Source organism: Pseudoliparis swirei, chromosome 21 (genome assembly GCF_029220125.1).
Source record: "Pseudoliparis swirei isolate HS2019 ecotype Mariana Trench chromosome 21, NWPU_hadal_v1, whole genome shotgun sequence".
Classification (NCBI taxonomy): Eukaryota; Metazoa; Chordata; class Actinopteri; order Perciformes; family Liparidae; genus Pseudoliparis; species Pseudoliparis swirei.
The window spans coordinates 1,975,524-1,988,023 of record NC_079408.1 but is presented as its reverse complement, the minus strand read 5'-3'; the positions used below and the strand labels follow the sequence as shown (position 1 = coordinate 1,988,023).

Sequence of the window (12,500 nt, the reverse complement as noted above, 5' to 3'; positions counted from 1 at the left end):
ATATACACACATATATACACACATATATACACACACATATATACACACACATATATACACACGCATATATACACACGCATATATACACACATATATATACACACGCATATATACACACATATATATACACACACATATATACACACGCATATATACACACGCATATATACACACATATATATACACACACATACATATACACACATATATATACACACACATATATACACACACATACATATACACACATATATATACACACACATATATACTAGTGCTGTGAAAAATAACGCGTTAATCCAATTACAGGTTTAACTAGTTTTTTTTTTTTACCGCATTTAACGCATGCGCAGAATGAGCTTCCAATCCGTCTGTTGTTGGTCGTTGGGACGAAAAAAAAGTCACTTGCAAAATGAGCTTCCAATACACCACTTAAATCTGAACTCTGTCCGCTCTCATGCAGACGGTCTGTTCATCGGTAATGATCCTTCCGCAGGTTCATCTACGGAAACCTTGTTACGACTTTTACTTCCTGTAGATCAGGGTCTCAACACGTCGATCGCGACCTGCCAGTCGATCGCGGCGTAGTGTCGGTAGATCGCATGACATTAAAGAGATTGGCCCGCCCCCTGACATGTTCTCTAGAGCACGTCTTTGTTCTTTTATTAAACTAAACGTCTGTTGTTGATCGTATCTCCACAGCAGCATGTCATTTCTGTCTCTTCGCGTTGCGTTAACACTTATCGATCTCCGTCCCGCGCGCCACAGAGCTCCGTGCGCGCGCATCGGGACCGAGCAAAAAACAGTCACTTGTCAATCTGTCCACCTGTCCGGGCCGGTGAGGTTTCAGCTTTGCAGCGGTGTCCCCGCCGTCCCTTTCATCACGGCCCAGTTCATGAAGAAAACCCACACAGCCAGTTTGCCTCAGCAGCTGCTAGAGGAAGACTAGAGGCCTTTAGATTGTATCATGGTGGAGTTAATGCTTGACAAACAAGAGAAACATGTTCTGTTTAACCTCCTGTTACCTTTACATTTACTCACATATTTTACCCTCGGGGTCAATTTGACCCCAGCAATTAAAACCTCCAGAAAATTATTAGAATTAATATTGCTTCCCAAGTTTAAGTGTGAGGTACTTTATGATTGTTTGTTGACTACCTAAATAGCCCTTTAAATAAATAAAAAAGTTGATATTTCTGATATGTTTGACACAGTGAAAAACAGCCTGGGGTCAAATTGACCCCAAAGAACACCGACATTAAACATTGAATGGGGTCAAATTGACCCGAAAGGTAACAGGAGGGTTAAACATTCTGTTTAGGATGAAGATGTATTAATGTTCCATATGGAAGAAAACTGCTAAATAACTGCTGAGTTGCAGCACCATTGTATAGAAGAATGTATAAATGTATATATCCGTCTTTTGTCATAAATCTCTATGTTCTCACAAAATATACCGAGAATATCGGTAATATGTGATTAATCATGATTAATCCACAAAAACCTGTGATTAACCCGATTAAAAATTGTAATCGTTTCACAGCCCTAATACACACACACACATATATACACACATATATATACACACACATACATATACACACATACATACACACACATATATACACACATATACAGGGTTGTCCTGGGTCAGAATGTGTTCGGTTCCGTCTGTCCGTGCAGGTCGGGCTGTTGAGTGATCAGCAGCTGGTCGCTCGGTCCATTCGCCTCACAGTTCCATGTCAGACAAGAAGACACGCTTATCAACTCCAGTGGTTCCCTCCTATTAGAACAGGGGGACATCTCCACCCGTCACCCTGTAATTTTACACACACATATACACATACACATATGCATACACACATACACATATATATATACACATACACACACGCACACACTCATTCACACTACACAGCTCCTGAGTGTGTGTGTGTGTGTGTGTGTGTGCGTAGTTGTGCCGCAGGTACCCTGGCTTCCTGCGGGTGGCGCTGTCGGACCCTCAGCCAGAGAGGAGGTGAGACTCCTGATGGATCATGAGGCTCCGCCCCCAGCTGCTGGAGTATCTCACTCTGTGTGTGTGTGTGTGTGTGTGTGTGTGTGTGTGTGTGTGTGTGTGTGTGTGTGTGTGTGTGTGTGTGTGTGTGTGTGTGTGTGTGTGTGTGTGTGTGTGTGTGTGTGTGTGTGTGTGTGTGTGTGTGTGTGTGTGTGTAGGTTCTTCAGGAGGTGCTGGGTGACCTTTGACCGCAGTGTGAACATCAAGGAGACGTGCTGGAACCTTCAGAACATCAGGGTACACACTCACAGTACTCTTGATGTAGTACCTGGTGTAGTGCCTGGTGTAGTGCCTGGTGTAGTGCCTGGTGTAGTACCTGGTGTAGTGCCTGGTGTAGTGCCTGGTGTAGTACCTGGTGTAGTGCCTGGTGTAGTGCCTGGTGTAGTACCTGGTGTAGTGCCTGGTGTAGTGCCTGGTGTAGTGCCTGGTGTAGTGCCTGGTGTAGTGCCTGGTGTAGTGCCTGGTGTAGTGCCTGGTGTAGTGCCTGGTGTAGTGCCTGGTGTAGTGCCTGGTGTAGTGCCTGGTGTAGTGCCTGGTGTAGTGCCTGGTGTAGTGCCTGGTGTAGTGCCTGGTGTAGTGCCTGGTGTAGTGCCTGGTGTAGTGCCTGGTGTAGTGCCTGGTGTAGTGCCTGGTGTAGTGCCTGGTGTAGTGCCTGGTGTAGTACCTGGTGTACTACCTGGTGTAGTGCCTGGTGTAGTGCCTGGTGTAGTGCCTGGTGTAGTGCCTGGTGTAGTGCCTGGTGTAGTGCCTGGTGTAGTGCCTGGTGTAGTGCCTGGTGTAGTGCCTGGTGTAGTGCCTGGTGTAGTACCTGGTGTAGTGCCTGGTGTAGTGCCTGGTGTAGTGCCTGGTGTAGTACCTGGTGTAGTGCCTGGTGTAGTGCCTGGTGTAGTGCCTGGTGTAGTACCTGGTGTAGTACCTGGTGTAGTGCCTGGTGTAGTACCTGGTGCAGTACTTGATGTACTCGTGTCCTCTCAGCTCAGGGACTGCGAGCTGTCCCCGGTGGTGAACAGGGATCTGTGCCGCCGCGTGCGCAGCGTGAACGGCCTGACGCACCACCGGCCCGTGGTGAGGAACGACATCCGGCTGTCAGCCCGGCTGGTGCACGGCCTGGACCAGAAGGGGGCGCTGTGGGCCGGACAGGTGAGTCACCTGGACCAGAGGGGGGCTGATGATGTCATGAAGCAGACGGGACTGATGATGTCATCCTGTTCCAGATGGAGACCAACCCCGTCCTGAAGAACATCACAGATTACCTCATCGAGGAGGTGAGCGCTGAAGAGGAGGAGCTAATGGGGACGTCAGGGGGCGGAGTCGACGACGCCAAAGACTCCTCCGAGGTCGCCGTGGAGACCGACGACAAGCTGCTGAAGGTGGGAGGACCTGTGACTGTTGGCTCCTGAAGCCGCTAGCGCCATGCTAACAGCCGCTAACGTACGTGTGTGTGTGTGCGTGTGTGTGTGCGTGTGCGTGTGCGTGTGCAGGTGCTGGACAGGCTGCTGCTCTACCTGCGGCTGGTTCACTCAGTAGATTATTATAACTTCTGTGAATATCCAGCGGAGGACGAGATGCCTCATCGCTGTGGACTCATCCACGTACGAGGCCCCCTACCTGTAGCCAGGATCACTGCAGCTGAAGGTACACACACACACACACACACACACACACAACCACTAAAACACTACAGATCACACACACAGACTTATTAAATACAACCTGTTTCTCTTCTGGGTTTTAAAGATAAATGTGATGTCACTGTCTGCTCTGATTGGACAGTGGGTGATGTGTGCTCTCTGATTGGACAGTGGGGGATGTGTGCTCTCTGATTGGACAGTGGGTGATGTGTGCTCTCTGATTGGACAGTGGGTGATGTGTGCTCTCTGATTGGACAGTGGGGGATGTGTGCTCTCTGATTGGACAGTGGGGGATGTGTGCTCTCTGATTGGACAGTGGGTGATGTGTGCTCTCTGATTGGACAGTGGGTGATGTGTGCTCTGATTGGACAGTGGGTGATGTGTGCTCTGATTGGACAGTGGGGGATGTGTGCTCTCTGATTGGACAGTGGGTGATGTGTGCTCTCTGATTGGACAGTGGGGGATGTGTGCTCTCTGATTGGACAGTGGGTGATGTGTGCTCTCTGATTGGACAGTGGGGGATGTGTGCTCTCTGATTGGACAGTGGGGATGTGCTCTCTGATTGGACAGTGGGGATGTGCTCTCTGATTGGACAGTGGGGGATGTGTGCTCTCTGATTGGACAGTGGGTGATGTGTGCTCTCTGATTGGACAGTGGGGGATGTGTGCTCTCTGATTGGACAGTGGGGGATGTGCTCTCTGATTGGACAGTGGGTGATGTGCTCTCTGATTGGACAGTGGGGATGTGTGCTCTCTGATTGGACAGTGGGGATGTGCTCTCTGATTGGACAGTGGGTGATGTGTGCCTCTGATTGGACAGTGGGTGATGTGTGCTCTCTGACTGGACAGTGGGGATGTGTGCTCTCTGATTGGACAGTGGGTGATGTGTGCTCTCTGACTGGACAGTGGGGATGTGTGCTCTCTGATTGGACAGTGGGGATGTGTGCTCTGATTGGACAGTGGGGATGTGCTCTCTGACTGACAGTGGGGGATGTGTGCTCTCTGATTGGACAGTGGGTGATGTGTGCTCTCTGATTGGACAGTGGGGGATGTGTGCTCTCTGATTGGACAGTGGGGGATGTGTGCTCTCTGATTGGACAGTGGGTGATGTGTGCTCTCTGATTGGACAGTGGGGATGTGTGCTCTCTGATTGGACAGTGGGATGTGTGCTCTCTGATTGGACAGTGGGTGATGTGCTCTCTGATTGGACAGTGGGTGATGTGTGCTCTCTGATTGGACAGTGGGTGATGTGTGCTCTCTGATTGGACAGTGGGTGATGTGTGCTCTCTGATTGGACAGTGGGTGATGTGTGCTCTCTGATTAGACAGTGGGTGATGTGTGCTCTCTGATTGGACAGTGGGGGATGTGTGCTCTCTGATTGGACAGTGGGGGATGTGTGCTCTCTGATTGGACAGTGGGGGATGTGTGCTCTCTGATTAGACAGTGGGTGATGTGTGCTCTCTGATTGGACAGTGGGGGATGTGTGCTCTCTGATTGGACAGTGGGTGATGTGTGCTCTCTGATTGGACAGTGGGGGATGTGTGCTCTCTGATTAGACAGTGGGTGATGTGTGCTCTCTGATTGGACAGTGGGGGATGTGTGCTCACTGATTGGACAGTGGGGGATGTGTGCTCTGATTGGACAGTGGGTGATGTGTGCTCTGATTGGACAGTGGGTGATGTGCTCTCTGATTGGACAGTGGGTGATGTGCTCTCTGATTGGACAGTGGGTGATGTGTGCTCTCTGATTGGGCAGTGGGCGATGTGTGCTCTCTGATTAGACAGTGGGTGATGTGTGCTCTCTGATAGGAGAGTGGGGGAAGTGTGCTCTTGGATTGGACAGTGGGGGATGTGTGCTCTCTGATTGGACAGTGGGGGATGTGTGCTCTCTGATTAGACAGTGGGTGATGTGTGCTCTCTGATTGGACAGTGGGGGATGTGTGCTCTCTGATTGGACAGTGGGTGATGTGTGCTCTCTGATTGGACAGTGGGGGATGTGTGCTCTCTGATTAGACAGTGGGTGATGTGTGCTCTCTGATTGGACAGTGGGGGATGTGTGCTCTGATTAGACAGTGGGTGATGTGTGCTCTCTGATTGGACAGTGGGGGATGTGTGCTCTCTGATTGGACAGTGGGTGATGTGTGCTCTCTGATTGGACAGTGGGGGAGCACCAGAGGATGTGTGAGGAGCGTCTGGCTCCTCTTCTTTCTCCTTCTGAGACTCTGAGTGAAGACGACGCTGCACGACTCGGGAGGAAGGAGCCGGAGCAGGAGGTAACCTGTCTGTCTGCTCACCTGTCTGTCTGTGTTCACCTGTCTGCTTACCTGTGTGTGTGTGTCCAGGTGGAGAAGTTCTTGTCATCCAACACTCAGGAGCTCAGTAAAGACAAATGGCTCTGTCCTCTGAGCGGGAAGAAGTTCAAGGTGAGAGAGAGAGTGTTAGAGTGTGTGTGTGTTAGTGTGTGTGTTTTTCTGTCTCTGTGTGGTCACCGTGGTAACGTCTGTGTGGTCACCGTGGTAACGTCTGTGTGGTCACCGTGGTAACGTCTGTGTGGTCACCGTGGTAACGTCTGTGTGGTCACCGTGGTAACGTCTCTGTCCTCCAGGCTCCAGAGTTTGTCCGTAAACACATCCTGAACAAACACGGGGACAAGGTGTCGGCCGTCAGACAGGAAGTGGTGTTCTTCAACAACTTCCTGCTGGACGCCAAGAGACCCGCCCTCCCTGAGAACAAGCCCCTCCCCCCGCCGGCACAGGGTGACACGTCATGTTCTTCACAAGGCTTCATGTCGTTGGCTTTGAATGGTTCAATAAAGTTTGGTCTCTTTTAGCCACGCCCCCTGGGATGACAGGGTTTCCTGGTCAGTCGCCACAGCAGCAAAGCCTTCTGGGATATCCTCCTGGAGTCAGACCCCCCATGCCCGGCTTCCCTGGTACACACACACATTTACACACACACACGCATATATGTTCACACACGCATACATATATACACACACACACGGTTAAACCACATGTATAACGTGGTGTGTGTCCTTGTGATTGACAGGTGGAGGACCCCCCTTCCCCCCCAACCAGTTTGGGGCAGGCCGTGGTAACTATGACAACTTCAGAGGTCATCAAGGAGGAGGAGGGTTTCCAGGGAAACAACGAAACAACAACAACAGGTAAACACAGACCATGGTTCACACCAACACATGGATGGCGTATTGAGTGTGTGTAACGTGTGTGTATCTAGGGGCGTGCGAGGAGACCCCCGGCCCATCATCGAGTACCGAGACCTGGACGCTCCGGACGACCTTGACTTCTTTTAGTGGAACTGGATGTTTTTTTTTATCCTTTATTTTATTGCTATTCCTACATTTCTCATGATGCCTTTCACCGAGGCTGTGTGTGTGTGTGTGTGTGTGTGTGTGTGTGTGTGTGTGTGTGTGTGTGTGTGTGTGTGTGTGTGTGTGTGTGTGTGTGTGTGTGTGTGTGTGTGTGTGTGTGTGTGTGTGTGTGTGTGTGTGTGTGTGTGTGTGTGTGTGTGTGTGTGCAGGACCAACGTTATTATTCATGATCTGACACTTTCCAATAAAGATACAGAAAACTGATGATGCGTGGTGTGTTCATGGTCACAACATGAGTCTACCTCCCTCTCCTGACCACTAGGGGGCGACTCCTCTGGTTGTATAGAAGTCTATGCTTCACGTGTTAAAGCTGCATTCTCTCTCCTGACCACCAGGGGGCGCCCTGACTATAAGGGGTTGCAGTAATCTAGAAGTAACAAACGTGTGAACCAGTTTTTCTTCATCTTCTTGAGACCAGATGTTTAAATGTCAGGAGATGAATGAAAGAGTCCTTGAGAAGTTCTTCATGTGGAGTTAAAGGTCGAGTCCTGATCCAGGAGAACAGAGGTCCACTACAGGGTGTTGGTGCCAGGGCGATGTAGTCTACGGAAACCACTTCACCTGACCCCTGACCTCTGAGCTGCTCAGTCAATAACTTTAGTTTGTCAGTTTAACTTCAAGAAGTTTCAGCTCCACATGTTTTATGTCTTGAAGACATCTTGAAGTCCAGAGAGCTGGTTGGTCTCTGGTGGACCAGAGATATGATGATGATGATGATGATGATGATGGTTGGTCTCCTCTGGTGGACCAGAGATATGATGATGATGATGATGATGGTTGGTCTCCTCTGGTGGACCAGAGATATGATGATGATGATGATGATGATGGTGATGGTTGGTCTCCTCTGGTGGACCAGAGATATGATGATGATGATGGTTGGTCTCCTTTGGTGGACCAGAGATATGATGATGATGATGATGATGGTTGGTCTCCTCTGGTGGACCAGAGATATAATTGAGTCTCATCTGCAGAACAATGAAAGTTTATGCAGTGTTTCTGATCATTTTGCCCAAAGGAAGCATGAATAAGGTCAATGAAAGAGGTCCCAGCACAGAACCTTGTGGAACTCCGTGACTAACGGTGGTCATCAAGGCTACTAAGGTCTAACAAGACCAGTACAGAGATGAGTCCTCTATCAGGACTAAGGTCTAACAAGACCAGGACAGAGATGAGTCCTCTATCAGGACTAAGGTCTAACAAGACCAGTACAGAGATGAGTCCTCTATCAGGACTAAGGTCTAACTAGACCAGTACAGAGATGAGTCCTCTATCAGCACTAAGGTCTAACAAGACCAGTACAGAGATGAGTCCTCTATCAGCACTAAGGTCTAACAAGACCAGTACAGAGAGGAGTCCTCTATCAGGACTAAGGTCTAACTAGACCAGTACAGAGATGAGTCCTCTATCAGGACTAAGGTCTAACTAGACCAGTACAGAGATGAGTCCTCTATCAGGACTAAGGTCTAACAGGACCAGTACAGAGATGAGTCCTCTATCAGGACTAAGGTCTAACAAGACCAGTACAGAGATGAGTCCTCTATCAGGACTAAGGTCTAACAAGACCAGTACAGAGATGAGTCCTCTATCAGGACTAAGGTCTAACAAGACCAGGACAGAGATGAGTCCTCTATCAGCACTAAGGTCTAACAAGACCAGTACAGAGATGAGTCCTCTATCAGGACTAAGGTCTAACAAGACCAGGACAGAGATGAGTCCTCTATCAGCACTAAGGTCTAACAAGACCAGTACAGAGAGGAGTCCTCTATCAGGACTAAGGTCTAACAGGACCAGTACAGAGATGAGTCCTCTATCAGGACTAAGGTATAACAAGACCAGTACAGAGATGAGTCCTCTATCAGGACTAAGGTCTAACAGGACCAGTACAGAGATGAGTCCTCTATCAGGACTAAGGTCTAACAAGACCAGTACAGAGATGAGTCCTCTATCAGGACTAAGGTCTAACAAGACCAGGACAGAGATGAGTCCTCTATCAGCACTAAGGTCTAACAAGACCAGTACAGAGATGAGTCCTCTATCAGGACTAAGGTCTAACAAGACCAGGACAGAGATGAGTCCTCTATCAGCACTAAGGTCTAACAAGACCAGTACAGAGAGGAGTCCTCTATCAGGACTAAGGTCTAACAGGACCAGTACAGAGATGAGTCCTCTATCAGGACTAAGGTCTAACAAGACCAGTACAGAGATGAGTCCTCTATCAGCACTAAGGTCTAACTAGACCAGTACAGAGATGAGTCCTCTATCAGGACTAAGGTCTAACAGGACCAGTACAGAGATGAGTCCTCTATCAGGACTAAGGTCTAACAAGACCAGTACAGAGATGAGTCCTCTATCAGGACTAAGGTCTAACAAGACCAGTACAGAGATGAGTCCTCTATCAGGACTAAGTTCTACCCGGGAGCCTCACCGTCTTCTTCTTCAGAGGTGTAGTAACACAGTCTAACCACTAGAGGGCAGTACACACCTGTCTCTCTCTTCCTCGTCTCTCAGTCTGGACCCAACCACTCTGAGACGGCAGACTACACACTTGCCCGTCTGCCTCTCTGTCTGTCTGTCTGCCTGTCTGTCTGTCTGTCCGCCTGTCTGCCTGTCTGCCTCTCTGTCTGCCTGTCTGTCTGTCTGCCTGTCTGTCTGTCTTACAGCAGTGAGACATGAAGAAGAAGCAGCCGCTTGGTGTTCTGCTTTGGGTAAGATTCTAAAATCATTGTTTTCTGATTTAAACTCATTAACAATCAATTTAAAGATAGATAATTATATAAAATAATATTTTAATATTGTTTCCTCTTTTAAAACATGTGATTCTGAGGCTTTTACTTTGAAGGATTAACCATCGAGTGTTTTATTTAAATACTTTCCAGTGTTTGTCGTTATTTTAATAAAATGTTTGTTTTCTTCATTAAATAATAATATATGATATATATTAAATATTATATATATATATATATATAATAATATTATATATATATATATATATTATTGTATGATATACAGTATATTAAATAATATTATGTGATATATATTAAATAATATTATGTGATATATATACAATAATATTATGTGATATATATAAAATAATATAATGTGATATATATACAATAATATTATGTGATATATATTAAATAATATTATGTGATATATATTAAATATTTCATGTTTTTATTTTCTTTAAATACTTTAAAAAGAATTATTAGAATTGTGTTTTATTTCGTATTTTAATGTGTTTAGACAAATGATCTTATATATTTATATCAGCCCTGTGTGTGTGTGTCTCTGTGTGTGTGTGTGTGTGTGTCTCTGTGTGTGTCTCTCTCTTTCTGTGTGTGTGTGTGTCTCTGTGTGTGTGTGTGTGTCTCTGTCTGTGTGTGTCTCTGTGTGTGTGTGTCTCTGTGTGTGTCTCTCTCTTTCTGTGTGTGTGTGTGTCTCTGTGTGTGTGTGTGTCTCTGTCTGTGTGTGTGTCTCTGTGTGTGTGTGTCTCTGTCTGTGTGTGTCTCTGTGTGTGTGTCTCTGTGTGTCTCTCTGTGTGTGTGTCTCTGTGTGTGTGTGTGTGTGTGTGTCTCTGTGTGTGTGTGTGTGTCTCTGTCTGTGTGTGTCTCTGTGTGTGTGTGTCTCTGTGTGTGTCTCTCTCTTTCTGTGTGTGTGTCTCTGTGTGTGTGTGTGTGTGTGTCTCTGTGTGTGTGTGTGTGTGTCTCTGTTTGTGTGTGTGTCTCTGTGTGTGTGTGTGTGTGTCTCTGTGTGTGTGTCTTTGTTTGTGTGTGTCTCTGTGTGTGTCTCTCTCTTTCTGTGTGTGAGTCTCTGTGTGTGTGTGTGTGTGTGTGTCTCTCTCTTTCTGTGTGTGTCTCTCTGTGTGTGTGTGTGTGTGTCTCTGTGTGTGTGTGTCTTTGTTTGTGTGTGTCTCTGTGTGTGTGTCTCTCTTTCTGTGTGTGAGTCTGTGTGTGTGTGTGTGTGTCTCTCTCTTTATGTGTGTGTCTCTCTGTGTGTGTGTGTGTCTCTGTGTGTGTCTCTGTGTGTGTGTGTCTCTGTGTGTGTGTGTCTCTGTGTGTGTGTCTCTGTGTGTGTATGTGTGTGTGTATGTGTGTGTGTCCAGGTGTGTGTGTGCAGTGTGTTCTGCTGGCATGACCTGGATAACAGTGAGTTTGACTGTTGGCCTCTAGACCAACCCAACGAGAACAACATGATGGACTGTGGAGGTGAGGACCGCTCCTCCTCCTCCTTCTCTTCCTCCTCCTCTCTTCCTCCTCTCCTCCTCCTCTTCCTCTTCTCCTCCTCCTCTTCCTCCTCTCCTCCTCCTCCTGTTAACTATTAAATTAATAATATTATGACTCTCTACCTGTCTGTCTCTACCTGTCTCTCTCTACCTGTCTATCTCTACCTGTCTCTCTCTACCTGTCTGTCTCTACCTGTCTATCTCTACCTGTCTGTCTCTACCTGTCTGTCTCTACCTGTCTGTCTCTACCTGTCTGTCTCTACCTGTCTATCTCTATCCGTCTGTCTCTACCCGTCTCTCTCTACCTGTCTGTCTCTACCTGTCTGTCTCTACCTGTCTGTCTCTACCTGTCTGTCTCTACCTGTCTATCTCTACCTGTCTCTCTACCTGTCTATCTCTACCCGTCTGTCTCTACCTGTCTGTCTCTACCTGTCTATCTCTACCTGTCTCTCTACCTGTCTGTCTCTACCCATCTCTCTCTACCTGTCTGTCTCTACCTGTCTGTCTCTACCTGTCTGTCTCTACCTATCTGTCTCTACCTGTCTCTCTCTACCTGTCTCTCTCTACCTGTCTGTCTCTACCTGTCTGTCTCTACCTGTCTATCTCTACCTGTCTGTCTCTACCTGTCTATCTCTACCTGTCTGTCTCTACCTGTCTGTCTCTACCTGTCTCTCTCTACCTGTCTCTCTCTACCTGTCTCTCTCTACCTGTCTCTCTCTACCTGTCTGTCTCTACCTGTCTATCTCTACCTGTCTCTCTCTACATGTCTCTCTCTACCTGTCTGTCTCTACCTGTCTGTCTCTACCTGTCTCTCTACCTGTCTGTCTCTACCTGTCTGTCTCTACCTGTCTGTCTCTACCTGTCTGTCTCTACCTGTCTGTCTCTACCTGTCTCTCTCTACCTGTCTGTCTCTACCTGTCTCTCTCTACCTGTCTGTCTCTACCTGTCTGTCTCTACCTGTCTCTCTACCTGTCTGTCTCTCCCGTCTCTCTCTACCTGTCTCTCTCTACCTGTCTGTCTCTACCTGTCTGTCTCTCCTGTCTCTCTCTACCTGCCTGTCCCTCCTGTCTGTCTCTCCTCTCTCTACCTGTCTCTCCTCTCTCTACCTGTCTGTCTCTCTCTACCTGTCTGTCTCTACCTGTCTGTCTCTACCTGTCTCTCTCCTGTCTGTCTCTACCTGTCTGTCTCTACCTGTCTGTCTC

At 47.8% G+C, this 12,500-nt stretch overlaps 2 protein-coding genes across 2 annotated transcripts in view; both read left to right on the top strand.

The window, feature by feature from the left end:
* LOC130212198 (serrate RNA effector molecule homolog) overlaps positions 1-7,280 on the top strand; it is a 19,115-nt gene extending 11,835 nt beyond the window's left edge. Inside the window, exons 11-21 of the mRNA XM_056443351.1 lie at positions 1,956-2,017; positions 2,215-2,293; positions 3,032-3,196; positions 3,271-3,426; positions 3,538-3,691; positions 5,846-5,958; positions 6,028-6,108; positions 6,291-6,441; positions 6,516-6,617; positions 6,734-6,851; positions 6,923-7,280. Of these exons, the coding sequence (XP_056299326.1) occupies positions 1,956-2,017; positions 2,215-2,293; positions 3,032-3,196; positions 3,271-3,426; positions 3,538-3,691; positions 5,846-5,958; positions 6,028-6,108; positions 6,291-6,441; positions 6,516-6,617; positions 6,734-6,851; positions 6,923-6,998 (1,257 nt within the window). The 3' untranslated portion in view covers positions 6,999-7,280. The remainder of the gene's footprint in view (positions 1-1,955; positions 2,018-2,214; positions 2,294-3,031; positions 3,197-3,270; positions 3,427-3,537; positions 3,692-5,845; positions 5,959-6,027; positions 6,109-6,290; positions 6,442-6,515; positions 6,618-6,733; positions 6,852-6,922) is intronic.
* Positions 7,281-9,745: 2,465 nt separating this feature from the next.
* Positions 9,746-12,500, top strand: part of LOC130212109 (atrial natriuretic peptide receptor 2-like) — a 23,819-nt gene continuing 21,064 nt past the window's right edge. The window contains exons 1-2 of the mRNA XM_056443244.1: positions 9,746-9,781; positions 11,179-11,281. Of these exons, the coding sequence (XP_056299219.1) occupies positions 9,746-9,781; positions 11,179-11,281 (139 nt within the window). The remainder of the gene's footprint in view (positions 9,782-11,178; positions 11,282-12,500) is intronic.